The 15,124-nt window shown below is 32.7% G+C and overlaps 1 protein-coding gene and 1 pseudogene across 1 annotated transcript; both read right to left on the bottom strand.

The window, feature by feature from the left end:
- Positions 1–475: 475 nt before the first annotated feature.
- Positions 476–6,637, bottom strand: LOC137924493 (UDP-glucosyltransferase 2-like; annotated as a pseudogene).
- A 1,031-nt stretch (positions 6,638–7,668) lies between these two features.
- LOC137924492 (UDP-glucosyltransferase 2-like) lies at positions 7,669–10,143 on the bottom strand. Its single transcript, XM_068767878.1, has 4 exons — positions 9,313–10,143; positions 8,983–9,205; positions 8,676–8,895; positions 7,669–7,969 (listed from the first exon to the last, which is right to left on the bottom strand). Exons 1-4 carry the CDS (start codon positions 10,141–10,143, stop codon positions 7,669–7,671), a joined length of 1,575 nt encoding a protein of 524 aa, XP_068623979.1.
- Between the last annotated feature and the right edge of the window lie 4,981 nt (positions 10,144–15,124).

The raw sequence follows: 15,124 nt of genomic DNA, 5'->3' as shown, positions 1-15,124 counted from the left end.
ATAAAAGGAAAAAAAGAAGAAAGGTGGTTACTTTGCTAGTAATTTCACAGTCTACAATAGTAATTAACAAACTGTGATGTGGAAAAACGTTTATTGAATAATTAACATAATTTGTGCCCGGAAAATGAATAATGCGCCTACGAGCGATTGCGTATCGTTCCCTAGTTCAAATCCGACTCCCCGAGAACTGCAACGGCCGCGGGCGCATGCGCTGCGCCTTGGCTACCTGCCAAGGCGCAAGCAAGAGCGCGTATAGTGCACGCCGTGCGTTTGAGCGAGACGAGTGGGCGAGACGAGCAAACGGTTGAGCGTTGTGACCACGTCCGCGGGAACTTTCACATATGGCCGCTTTTTATGTAGCAATATTATTACAAAACATTATTTTTTTTAACAATAAGTCATTACGACACAAATTTAGCACCGTAGAAGTTATGGTATTGTGCAAAAGCATTGTCGAAGTTTCAACAGCGGGCGTCTAAAGAAGATTGTTGAGTTTCAGTTCGATGAAATCCGGGGTTACAATCTCTTGGTTGTTACACTTGTTACGGCATGGCATCTCACGATCGTGCTGTTTATCTTTTATCTATTCAAGGTGAAATTGAAAACTAAATGAAGCCTTTGAAAAAATAATTCATCGTGTACATTAATTCTGGAAGACGTTGCTTCGTGTGTTTTGTACAATAGAATATTTAATTAAATTTATTTATTGACACTTAAAATACAATTTGTAATGATAGACTTTACATTTATAAATATATTTGTCAAAACTTTTTATTATATTTTTAATTACAATAGTAGCCTTTATGCTTTAATAGAAAACAATTAGACGAATTAGAATTTAATAGAAAAAAACTATTAGTATTAAAAACTGTGAAAGATCATTAAGGTTGCAATTTCCTGTATAAATATTTGTAATCTTATAATTTAAGTTAAAATACACAATCCATGATTTATTTAAAAAAAACACTACTTTTGTGTGCTTTCGTATGAGTAGAAATTTTAATAGAATTTTCTAGAATTCTTCAATTTATTTTTAGTTTTCTATTGTTACATCTGCTTTAGAGTATTATTTCCACTGTGAAATAAAATATAACACGCACCAAGATGCACATAGAAGCAAGTAAGACAAGGAGCAGTTCAACTTGGTAGTACTGCGCCCACGTAAGGTTCGCAGGTGGACGGAGAGAGAGACCAGACCCAGAGTGCTGCAGTACGTACTTTGTCCACCACACCGCACGCTGCAGCGACGTCTGCTGCTGGTCGTGTACTATCATCCGTAACCGGACTATGTTTTGTCGGAAACTGTAAAATACATGTAAAGTAATGTAAAAAAAGTCCTTATAGCTAACGACTTATGACTGACTATTAATTGAGACATCTTGAACAGATTTCTCAAATTTATATTTTATATCATTTATATTTTATTCTTTTGATAGAATGGAAAGAAAAGTTAATTCGTCAAGTTTTTCTGAGAAAGTATGATTATTTTAAAAAAAATATTTTAGCTGATAAACGAGATACACTGATAGCGAAGGGCAAATATGTTGATTATTTAAAATCGGCTGCAAAACTACTGGTTTGTTTTAGCCACGAAGCAGTGAGTTTTCTCATTGATTTTTAAAACTCGCCTTTTTGATCTAGAGTACTATTTAAAACAGCCGAAGGAGACTGAGACGGCAATAAGTGACTTTACTGTGAACGGGAATGCGACTGGCCATAGAAAAAAAAATTGTCGTCGAAGCAACATTCAAAGAAGAAGATGTTTTCTCATCGCGGACTATGATTCTAGCCGTATTGGTCTTCTCTAAGACCGCAATTGCCCTTGCGAGTAGTATTTGTAATAACATTAATCAAATCACAGGGGAACTTGCAGCAAGTTTTCTAAATGAATCAAGATTAATTTAGTTCTTTTTATGAGAAAATGTCACTTCAATAACACATCAATTAGTTAATAAAAGCAGTAATTTCGGTACATTACCCTTCATTGCCAATAACCGTCTTAATCGCATTCGAAAGTTTTTCTTCTGTTAAAGTTTCAAAGTCCGACTCCTATACCATGGTGAATGTACTTCTCTACGTTTAAATACTGGTCGTCCAGCATTGGTATTCCGATTAGCGGAACTCCAGCCGTTATTGCTTCATCTGTTGACTGCAATCCACCCTGTGTGATAAACAGTTTGATTTTGGGATGTCCTAAAAATATTCAATAAATTACATTTGCACACAAACTTTTATACATACACAATTGGAAATAAACTTACTGAGTAGATCTGATTGCGGAAACCATTTTCTGATTCTCACATTATCCGAAATGTTATATGATACATTAGATTGCCATTTCCATAATATAACTTAAGGCAATTCAGAGAAAACATTGATAATTGTGTTAATCTTTTCTGGTGGTAACAAAGATGGGTCGACGTTTGTGCCAAAACTAAATTAAATAATTCCATTCATCGAGTGCTTTAAAAATTAAGATAACTCCTGAAATCAAAACGAACTTGTTTGGTAGTTCTTGAAAATATTGTAAAATTTGTGTGTTGAAGCAATGTTATTTTTAATGTAATATGCAAATGTAACTTAACTCACTTGTGGTAATTCCTTGTAAGGTTTTTGATGCAATCCTCCAAAATAAATTAAATTTGGTGGCACTGGTCGGTTGTTATCCCAAATTGGATGGTAATTTAAAAACATCATATGCGCATTATCCTTCAATATGTTGATGTCCGGAATATTTGAACCAAAAATTCTTGGTAAGTTAATGTTCGTCCTGTCTATAGTAATAATTAAAGATTTCGAATATTTTGTATCATATTGTAAGATCATAATTTTTTTGGCATAAGGAAGAAGAATAAAGAAGAGGATGGTTTGGAACTCCAACTAATTCATAATTTTTATCCAAACCATCAATAAGGTCTTATTTGTATCACTGGCACATTATAAACGTAGGCTAAAGATAAGGCGGCCGCTACTAAAAGTAGTATATCAAACGTTATGCTTGAATTATTAAGTATTTGCTTAAATTCTTTTACCTCTAGTTGTTTCTCAAATATTTCCGCAAGTAAATTCTGTCCGACTTTGATGTGAATAAATAAGTCATTTTTATTTTCAGCCGCAACTCTCACAAACTTCTTCCAATGCTTGTAAGAAATGTCATGAATGTTTATTTCGGTTAATCTTCGTGGTGCTTTTCTTTTTAGAAAAGTTGGATCTGATGTAACATCGACAACATCCACGGCCACGTTTTGCTAATTCCTGCGTGAGAGAACGAAAAACTACTTGGTGACTCATTGAAGGTGTCGGAAACATTGCCAATATTCTTGCAGGCTTAACTTGCACGAATACATTTGCACTTATAATAGCGAGCAATAGAGGTACAAACATAATGAGATGCGATGGTTTGTCATCGAATAACAAACACGAATAATAAAACTCTCTTTAAATTCTTTGTTCTATTATTTAACTGACACGTAATATTGAATTGGATTTTTTATACTTATTATATTATATATTAACTTATTATTTGAAGAATTGTGTACAGCTGCAAAATTAAAAGTGAATAGAGAAAATATAATTTTGGTGGAAGAAAAAAATCTTAATTTTTTCTGTCGTCATCTTTGGTTTGTCCCATAGGCGCGAACTATGAGTGACATTCCATCACCACACTTGATAGGCGGCTTAGCGTACGCAGTGTGGTATTATGGTATGTAGAGGTTGCTGGTGCCCATCCTTTGGAAACTCGTTTGTGAGCAGTAACTATACCATATAATTAAGTGTATTAAAGTGTGAATTAAATATAAGACTGTACTCCGGGAATCGTGCCCGCGATCGCAATTCTCAGTCATCTGCCGCTGTTCTACTACTGTCCAATTTTATTATTGTGAGATGAAAATTCGTCTTTCAATTATAAACTTGATAGTGTATTAAACTACACAATAAGTTGTTCGAATTTTGGTTCATTTTACATAGCTTTCTTTATATGAAATCCTCGGATGGTTTTTCATATCTTAGTTCATAATAACATCTGTAACATCACACATAACATAACGTCTGATATAAAACTTAAAAAAGTAATACTTAGGACTTAAAGCACAGTTACACAAACGCTCTTATGTTATATTACTCTTTATATACAAGCAGCATTCTAATAATGTAAAAATTTGATGAAGCCACTATGGCTATCGGTTGCACTAGAGATGTGCCATACCAACTGCTTCTTTAGACAAGCAATTCTTCAAGCTACGTCACCGACCTTGGTTTTTCTGCGGACCTCTCCTACTTCTTATGTGATTTCGCAGCGAAGCACCGAACTCTCTCCATTGCTCTCTGGGTAAACTTGAGCATTCTTATGAAGCTACAAGCTAGTCTATTACGAGCGATTTTTTTAAGATTAAAATACTACCTCCTAGAGCGGAGTTAAGATAAACAATACTCAGGTGTGTAAATATAGAGATAGAAAAAGAGGCTAAACAATACATAGTATAACACCTTTTATATAATAATTACCATTAAACCAAAACACGCTTTAGAGCTGTCATGTGATGGCAGCGATTTTTAGGAAAGCTGTTTAAATATACGATATTTTTCAAATGGAACCAATTTCATTATATAAATAAATAAATTAATAAAACTTATTAAGTATTAGTTATATCGATTAAGGACTTTTGTGAAAGTGACCACAAAAATTAAATCCGACTATGTTGATTGTGGTATATTCGTAGATGAAAAGCAATTGGAGACCTTACGACATTTTTTATAAGTACGCCTTTAAGTTATGCCATTACAGAGGGGTTGAATTTGATTATGACTTGTACTCTTGTCATAATTGTACAGAGTAACACTATACAAATTATATACAAATAATAAAAATAGTTATCAAAATAAGCAAATGGTACTTGTTTTAGCAGCTCTTAATAGATACCGGACTGTTTGTATTTTGTATTTTTGCGAAGCCGAAATAAGCCGATTGTCTCTTTCCAAAGGTGGATGTGCAATATTTATCGCCGGGTATTGTAAATTATTTAAATTATGATTTTTTTCGAAAAAAAAAAGTCGTTAGTTATAATCTTCATAATTTTATGTTTTAAAATATTTCTATTAGTATTAATAAAATAATAATATACTCTATTTTCGGTTTACAATTGTAGAAAGGCGGTTTAGTTTCGATCCTTTATTTAATAATTTCTATTTTAAAGTGAAGATTATTAGTGACTCTGTTATACAACACTATTGCTAATTATTTCTCGCATGGGTTAATATTCTATTTGAACAAAGATCGTCACGATGACAGGTCGGTCATACGCTGCTCGTAATTAGCGACTTCCTGAGACCTTGATTATGCCATCGGTAAACCTAGTGGGAACCTATATACGGCGCGTCTACCAGCTATATGTTTTATACATTTACGTTCAATATGTAATAGCGGTAGTTGAGTTACATAATAGATAAATGGTAAAATAGCGTCGATTATTCTTATTTATGTATTCTTGGTAATTGTATATAAAACAAATGCGCATCGTAATGATGAACGATACGAACACCTATTGCGTAATAATGACTCTCCTACCGGGTTATAATGTGAAATAAGGTAAGAAAAATTTAACAATTGTTCAATGTGTATTCAAATTGTAATAAGTTTTTTGCTGTTGTTAATATAACATTCAAATTATTGTAACAAAGTTTCTGTCATCTATTACGTTAACAAAATCCATGGTTAGATGCGTAATAAATCAAAATTTAACACTAATAATATTTTAAGAATTTTTAATATAATTTTAAATTAATTTTCTGAGCATCAATCCTTTTCAATTACATGCATGCATGAATATATAATCATATTATTAAAGTGTTTGGTACTTTAATTATGTGATTATATTGCACTGATGTTTTAATTAGTAATACGACTTGTTAGTAAAAAAAAATTAGTTGTGAAAAACAAAACCTTTAAATTTGAAAAGTTAATTTCTATTTTTGGGCTTAGATACTACACTAGTCTAATAATTTTTATAAATATAGATTTTATCTTTGCTATTAGGACCTTGAATAAGTTCTCGCTGTTTTTTTTTTTTTTTTTCAAAAAAAAAAAATAAATTAAAATACAATGCTTACAATGACATTACTCAAACTATTGTCCATCATTAGAGACCACTTTCTCCCATCTCTCTGGTAGCAATTGAATCCCCCGTCAGAAAAATGACTCATCTTTCGAGGCAATCCATGAATCAAGCCATTTTTCGGCTTCTTCAAAAAAATGGAAGCGCTGCCCGCTTAAACCGTGCGCCATCGACAGAAACAAGTGGTAATCGGAGGGGGCTATGTCCGGTGAATACGGCGGGTGGGGTAGAACTTCCCATTGAAGTGTTTCCAGGTAAGTTTTGACTGGTTTTACCACATGTGGCCGAGCATTATCATGTAATAAAATCACTTTGCCGTGTCTCTGCTCGTATAGTGGCCGCTTTTCTTTCAGAGCGCGACTCAAACGCATCAACTGAAGTCGATAGCGAGCTCCCTTGATAGTTTCATTAGGTTTAAGCAGCTCATAATAAAATACGCCCCGCTGATCCCACCAAATGCAGAGAAGAAGCTTAGAACCATGGATATTTGGTTTAGGCGACGATGTTGATGCGTGACCCGGCATACCCCACGATTTTTTTTCGCTTTGGATTGTCGTAGTGAATCCACATTTTATCCCCAGTGACGATACGGTGCAGAAAACCTTTTCTCTTTTGTCGTTGAAGCAACAATTCACACATGAGAAACGTCGCTCTACGTCTCTCGGCTTCAACTTATACGGCACTCAATGTCGTTGCTTTTGGATCATTCCTAACGCTTTTAAACGTTTTGAAACTGTTGACGCATCTACTTGTAACGTTTTCTCAAGCTCTACTAACGTCTGACATGGATCTTCTTCAAGCAATGCCTCCAATTTTTTGTTTTCAAATTTTGCCGGTGCTCCAGAACGCTCTTTGTCTTCAAGGTCAAAATCATTACTTTTGAAGCGCCTAAACCAGTCTCTGCACGTTGTATTCGACAAAGCATTGTCATCATATATCTCAATATCTCAACGATCTCTCAAATATCTCAACGAGAATTCTGTGTGCTTCTGCTGCAGATTTTTTCTGAATAAAGCAGTGCAATAAAATTCCCCGCAAAAACACTTTATTCGGCACAAAAGTACACATTTTCACTATTTTGGTGATTTGTTATTCATTTAGCACTATTTTGGTGATTTGTTACCGTACGAAATTCCAGACACAAAGTGCCGCAACGCCATCTTTCAAAAAACAGCGAGAACTAATTAAAGGTCCTAATACATATGTATTGTATTTAAATAATATATGCTATTAATAAAAATATTATACGTGATAAAATACTAAATATTGCAACAATGAATCACATTGCATGGCACTGGTGAAGGTTTGTACCCAGTATTGAATGCTTTCATTCAATTTTCGCGTTGATGACGGCTTCTAATAAAATAACTTCTATACTCTTGCTTGTAATCTTATTGGCAAATTTTATGCAAATTATAGATCTTTTTATTATTATAGATATATTATTATAGATATATTATTATAGATTATTATAGTGTACTGTTTGTTAGGTTTGATAACTTTTCTATGTTAATGTATAATCAAAAACTTTAAATTAGAATTTTTTTTAATACTTTCATGTTATTTTTAATTTTTCGTCACAACATCTGTTCTGGAACATTATTTTCACTATGCAATAATATATAAAACGCACCAAGACGATAAATAGTCCAACAGAAAAGAACATAGAAGCAAGAAGGACAAGGAGCAGTTCCACTTGGAAGTACTGTGTCCACGTAAGATTGGCGTTGGGCGCGCGTAGATGAGAGGCCCCGGAATGACGAAGTACATGCTCCGTCCACCACACCGCGCGCTGTAGTGGCGTCTGTTGCTGGTCGTGTACTATCGATCTCAGCCGAACTATGTTTTGTCTAAAACTGTAAAATGTCAACTTTATTAGAAATAAACCAATGTCCAATTTAGAGATATTAATAGCCAATATAATTAGTAAGTCACGATTGAAACACCTCGATCAGATATTTAACAGTAATTATTTAGATTTATGTCAGTTGATAATTTCGAAAAAATTGTTGCGGATTTTTTTCCTGGAAATCTTGAAACAATTTTAAAAACAAATTTAATTGATGAACAACAAAATTAAAATGAGATGGTGATTCAAAATCGGGTCTATTAAGAAAATTTTCCGCTAATGAGGCGGTGATTTTCTCTTCGATTTTGGAAACACTTTTCTTTATCTAGGCTTCTGTTTCAAAATATTCAATCAAGTAAGGCTCGCTCACCTTTAGGTTTTGTAACAATAGCTAACTTAACTATACAATGAAATGTAACTGACCATGAAAAATTACTATTACGTCCTCGAGGAAACGACAATAAAGTCAGGGAAGAGTATATTTTTATTTCTTATGATCAAAAGATTCCTACGACTTGAATTGCTGTGTCATTGCGACTAACATTCGCAATAATCATAAAAAATTACAGGTACAATTGTCTCAAATCTTTAAAAAATACTCAGATCTGTGTGCCGTATAAAAGCGTCTATACTAATTTTCGGAACATCCAAAAGTGTAACATAATACCAATAAGTTAATACTAAGTTAAGTAAATAGTATTATTAAACATTACCTTTCATTTCCAATAACAGTTTTAATAGCGTTAGAAAGTTTTTCTTCTGTTAGCGTTTCAAACTCAAGTTTGAGTCCTATCCCATGGTGAACATATTTCTCTACATTAAACCACTGGTCGCCCAGCATAGGTATTCCGATCAGGGGGACTCCTGCCGTAATTGCTTCATCCGTTGACTGCAATCCACCCTGTGTAATAAACAGTTTGATTTTTGGATGTCCTAAAAATATTCAATACCTTAGATTTATAAAAATAAATAACGTTTCCGGAACTTAATATATGAACATCAATTGAAAAACCTACTTACTAAGTAAATCAGATTGTGGAAACCATTTTCTGATTCTCACATTATCTGGTATGTTGTATGATACATTAGAATGCCATTTCCATAAAATATCGTAAGGCAACTTTGAGAAAACTTTGATCATTGTCATAATCTTTTCCGGTGGTAACAAGGAAGGGTCTACGTTCGTCCCGAAACTAAAATAAATAACGCCATTTTGTGATTGGTTTAAAAATGAAGTCAAGTCCTGAAATAAAAACATAATTGTTTTAATAATTGTTAAAAATATCGTAATAAATATTAGTATAGTGAAACAATATTTTTAATGCTCTATGTAGGTTCAAGTTGACTTACGTGTGGCAATTCCTTGTACGGCTTTTGATGTAGTCCTCCCATGTAAATTACATTTGGTGGCACTGGTCTGTTGGTATCCCAAATTGGATGGTAATTTAAAAACATCATGTGCGCGTTATCCTTCAATATGTTGATGTCCGGAATATTTGAACCAAAAATTCTTGGTAAATCTGCATTAGCCTTGTCTTCCACGTCATTGTAAAGTTCCTGTATTCTGATGTAATAAAGATAGAACTCGAACATTTTGTCCCATATGGTAAGGTCATAAATTTTTTGTCGTTGGGAAGAAGGATAAAAGAGAGGGTGATTTGGATTACCAAATAAGTCGTGGTTACGAACTGAACCACCAAACGAACTCACTTGTATCACTGGCACATTATAAATGTAAGACAAAGATAAAGCAGGCGTGACACAGGCTTCGATAAGTAGTAGATCAAACGTTATGCTTACATTAGTCAGTATTTGTTTAAATTCATTCATCTCTAGTTGTTTTTGAAATATATCGGAAAACAAATAATGTGCGGTTTTGATTTGAAATAGTAAGTCATTTTTATTTTCAGCCGCAACTGTCACAAACTTCTTCCAATGCTTGTAAGAAATGTCATGAACGTCTATTTCGGTTAATCTTGGTGGTGCTTTTCCTTTTGGAAAAGCTGGGTCTGGTGTAACAACGACAACATCATGGCCACGTTTTGCTAATTCTTGCGTGAGAGGACGAAAAACTACTTGGTGACTTATTGAAGGTGTCGGAAACACTGCCAATATTCTTGCCGGCTTAACTTGCACGAATACATTTGCACTTATAATAACGAGCAATAGAGGTACAAACATAATGAGACGCGATGGTTCTTCCTCGAATAACAGACACGAATAATAAAATTCGGTAGTGTGACATCGAAAAGCAAATACGAATAACGTATATCTCTATAAATTCTTTAATCTATCAAATAAATCGTTATCTGTTTTTGCATTGAATTTGTCATTTGCGTAAGCAGTTGTTTGAAAATTTATTATTTAAAGGTCTGTGCAAATATGTACAGCTGTAAATTAGAAAATTTTAGGAGGATAAGGAAGGATCAAAACATTAGAATTTTTCGTATGACATGAATAATTATGTTTTATTATAATTATAAACTTTATAGTTATTTAAGTCACGTAATAAGCTGTATGTATCCCGATTGATTTAATAATAGCTTTCATTAGGATGGTTTAAAATCATCTTAGCTTATTTTAGCTAAGTTATGTTTAATTACAGTAAAATTGTCAATATTTAATATTTCATCTTATCTCATTCAATGCTTAGTCAAAAAGTTAGTTTTAATTTAAAAAAAACGCCTGGTGTTTTTGAATTTAACAGATGTGATACTCCATTTGTTTAAGGGATAGATGTTGGTGTCACTGTGGGCTTGGGAGAAGCGGTCCTGTATCTGGCTGCACTCAATTGGAGTCCGACTTGCCCCATACCGCTATTTTTATCAAAGTTTAACCGGGCATCAGTGTCGTTTATGTATCTTATTAAAATGCATCAAAATATAAACTAAATACATTAGATGATTGTTTGCGTAGTTTTATTCGTTGAAAACCATTATTAGGGAGCTTACCAATTTAATTTCCTTTTTCACCCACTTCCTGTATATTTTGGATTTCAATATTGATTTTTGAGAGCTTGAGCTGTGTCTTAAAAAAATGTATAAATTAATATTATTACTACTGAAGTGTAATTATGATTATTAGATATTTCTTCTCCATTATAATATTTATGATGGACGCTTGTAATTTATATGATACTAAAGTAGCAATTTTTTTTATATATTGCCCTATTTGGTGGCCTCTCAATCTCATCTTAAATCTGTGGAATCTTTAGTTTCAAATATATTTTTTTGTTTTTTTTTTTTTTATTATTGTTCTCTTCTGCCTTCCTTCACAAGTTCTTTTAGTATATCATGTATTCTTTACATTTTCTTGTACACTCTTTTCTTTCTTTCACAATTCTTAATTTTCGACTTTATTTCTATTATTATTGTTTATTATTTTTAAATTCTTTGATAAGTTATCTTATATTTAATTTCTGTTTGTTTCTTATTTAATTTTATATTTATGTATTATTTTACTTATTATGTTATATTAATATTTTAACGATTTGTCGCTTATACTCAAGAGGCAGATTCAATGAATCCTTAGTCTACTTAATCCTTGGTATAAATTTGTTTACGTAAAAGAATAAAAAGGCGCCACTTTAGCGGCATGATAAATAACATAAAATTGAATTAAATTTGTGTACATTAACATTTTTGGTATCTGCAGAACTAATAAGGATGTGTTTATTAGAAATTTACACGGTGTTTTATTACAAACTTCAGAGAAATCTTTCTACACTTGTAATTAAATCCTTTCTTTATGTAGACTAGATTGTCACTATATATTAACAATGGTTGTTTTTTATACAATGTCACGGAGTTTATTTTATTCATTTAATATTTCTATTTAGCCTTGGGTGACCAGTACGGAAGTATAAGAAGTTATCTAACACTATTATTAATTTATTTAATACATTATTCTTATTTGAACAGGTTTTATCTTTCATTTCATTAGTCAGTACAGTCATCTTCTGACAAAACACTGTTATTGTTGTCAGCAGCTGCAGAAATATTTATTTGTCAAGGACTCAAATGTTTCATTATTTTAAGTGTGTAGCTCAAATAAACTATTGTCGCAAGTATTTTTATTGTGCTTTATTACATAAGGCAATATGCAATCCTTTTTCATATTAGAGACATATTAATTATTACTCATATATTTGAGAATTAAATTTGCAATAATGATTAACAAATAACAAAGGATTCGTCATTTGTAAGGTCAATAATAGGCTTATTGAATACGTCAGAACTCAAAGGACATTTTATTAATTCATAATACAAGCTCTGAGTCGCACATGTTTCCTGGTTTTACTTATATTTCTTTATAAAGGCTGTTCTTCATCACTACTTTGGGTAAATGTACCTAGTATGACACTGAGAGGGTCTCATTCCACTAAAACTTTTGAATATTGTTCACATAAATCGATAAGTTCTTTGTTTGAGAATTTTTATTAATATGAGCAGTTTTTACTTAAGTAGTTGGGTACAGAGTTTAGCCTTCAGTTTTTGTTCCATATCTTTTAAAAGTTCATTGAGCATCACAATATTGCTGCCGTCTTATCGATTGGAACTTATTTATATTTGTGTATGGTAATGATAATAACTTTTGAGTATATTTTTTTATTTGATTTGTGGCTGAATTAAGTTTTATTTCAATTTACAAAAATGAAAATTTTTAATGTGTTATAGAAATATCACTAAGTACTGTGCAATTAATCTTTTAACGTTTGTGTATAATTTTCTTTAGCAAATGTTTGTTATGTATAGTTATAATTTCTAATTTAGTTTTATTTTAATCCTAACTTTAAGAATTCTGTAGCATGCATCTGAAACTTTAGTCCCAATCTGCAAGTAATATGAGGCAATGAAACGTCAAAGGCAAAGATTAGAAAAATAGTATTACACGCAAATTCCAAAAAAAATAGTAATGATTATCGACAGAAATACTAAACAATGGTTAAAGTATCGCGAACCACTCTGTTTCCGCTAACTCATTACGACGAAGCAGTGACAGCCCGTAAAGCTATCAACGTCAACATCAACAGAAAGTGATAAACGCTAAACAGAAAGCATTGCAATGAATACCGCATAAGGTTTTTTTTTTTGCTTTTTATGGTTCCCGCTTTTTGAGGCCTCTCGTTCCTCTATCTTATTTATGTAATATAACATCTCTCTCTCCTAAGCATTATTATTCCCACCTGATCATGAGGTCTGCTTTACTTATCTTCTTTCTCCACCTCGCGCGATTAAACACGTCGTTCCCGGAAACTTTGTAGGCAGTCATGTTTTTCGATATGGTATCTGCCCATCTGGTTTCGGTGTTCTTCTTCCTCTGGACGGCGAAATGTTTAGATCTATAGCGACATTCCCGATGTATTCAGATCTCCTCTTTACGTGTCCGTACCATCTAAGCCGACTCTCTTGTAGCTTATCGGCGATGTCACGTACCCTGAAGCTACCGCGAACGTACTCGTTGCGTATTTTACCAAGCCTCGTTACTCCGCACATTCACCGAAGCATTTTTATTTCGGCGACTTGGACTAAACGGATATGGCTTTGTGTCATAGCCCATGATTCACTCCCATAGGTCAGAACAGGTCTTATCATGCTCTTATATATCAAGCCTTTAAGTTTCACTGGCATCCCTCGATCACAGGTAACGCCAGTTACTTCCCGCCACTTTAGCCAGCCAGCTGCGATTCGGTGTTGTATATTTATCTCCAAATTTCCTGAGTTGTGCAACATATGGTATAATTATTTCTTATTGTTTTTAGCTACTACATGTATTAGTTTTGTTTACATTGACCGCAATAGATTTTATTCTATGGCATTATGTTCAAGTCAAGCTTAAGATTAACTTAATAATGCAACATAACAGTTATTATAGATTAAGTCGAGATAGCAATTTGTCTTCATTTAATTAGTGGAATATCATTGTCTAATTAATCTTATATAGCATCGGTATAATCATTAGGTCAGACAATGACCAGTACGTACAAGAACAATAGGTTTAAGCAGTGATAGGCTAGCGGTAGAGGAATAACTTGCGATCGTAGGTCGTGGATTCGAATCCCGGGAAGCAACATAACTATATAGGATTGTTGACTTAATTACCTACTTTTCACTTTGAAATCAAGTAAGTCATCTATAAAGAAGATTGCGTAGCAACATAAATATATAGGAAGCAACATTACTATATAGGATTGTTAACTTAATTACCTACTTTTGACCTTGAAATCAAGTAAGTTACCTATGATGAAGATTGCGTAACAAAATGGCGATACCATTGCTAAATCAAAAGCGAATACTACTATTGTTTTTGATCTTAACCGATTTATTTGAACAAGTCGCTTGAGATCAAAAAACATAGTCAATAAATTTTATAAGTGATACTGCAAGCGTTATACAAGTATCCAATCGACTCGACGCCGTTTTTTAACAGTTTTCCGATACACTTTTAATCCGGCCCCTGAATTAAGAACGACTCGACGAGGTTAAGTAATTTTGAAGCAAAAACAAATGACACAGGTCATTTATTTCGCGGGGAGTTAAAAATGTTAGTTTATTTTTATTTTAAATACTGTTATATCTAAATTTTTGAAAATCTTACACTTTTTTTATTTTGTAGCAAAGTTTTTATTAGCTGCAGTATAAATAATACTCAGCAAATTATAAATATCGAGACAGTGCTCTGAAAGCTAGGTGTGAGTATATAGAGAAAATGAAACTGAATGTATTTATAAAATATTAATATTTTGGATAAAAAATATTTTCTGTGAGCAAAGACCTAATTTTTTATTTTTCATTATTAACCCACTTAAACAGTTTATAAACAGTTAATCTTGAGATGTATGTATTTATATAATATATTAATTTTACTATCTATATACACAAGAGATTTCCATATATGTAATCACTTCTCACGAAATCTGTAGAGCCTTTTGCCTTGATTAGTTAAAAACCATGTACTCTCTACGAGGAGCCGAAGAGGTTATTTTACAATAGTTAAAATTTAACGATTATTTATGAATATACACCAATTTCCTATCATTTATTTGTATGTACATATACAAATATATATATGTTTTTGACTTGGCTTTTATAGAATTGTAAACTATTCATTTCATCATATAATGTTTAGCAAAGTTGTTGTGCATGAGCCCACGAAGATTTCT

The sequence above is a fragment of the Battus philenor genome, unplaced genomic scaffold, assembly GCF_028537555.1.
Source record: "Battus philenor isolate CCGP_79_NKW_IND1 unplaced genomic scaffold, ilBatPhil1.0.hap1 SCAF_24, whole genome shotgun sequence".
Classification (NCBI taxonomy): domain Eukaryota; kingdom Metazoa; phylum Arthropoda; class Insecta; order Lepidoptera; family Papilionidae; genus Battus; species Battus philenor.
This window is presented reverse-complemented; position numbering and strand designations above follow the sequence as displayed.

Coding starts and splice junctions, on each gene's coding strand:
- LOC137924492 (XM_068767878.1), bottom strand. CDS start 10,143: ATGTTTGTACCTCTATTGCTCGTTATTATAAGTGCAAATGTATTCGTG. Junction 9,206..9,312: donor CGTACAAGGAATTGCCACAC/GTAAGTCAACTT, acceptor TTTTTATTTCAG/GACTTGACTTCATTTTTAAA. Junction 7,970..8,675: donor ACTGTTATTGGAAATGAAAG/GTAATGTTTAAT, acceptor GACATTTTACAG/TTTTAGACAAAACATAGTTC.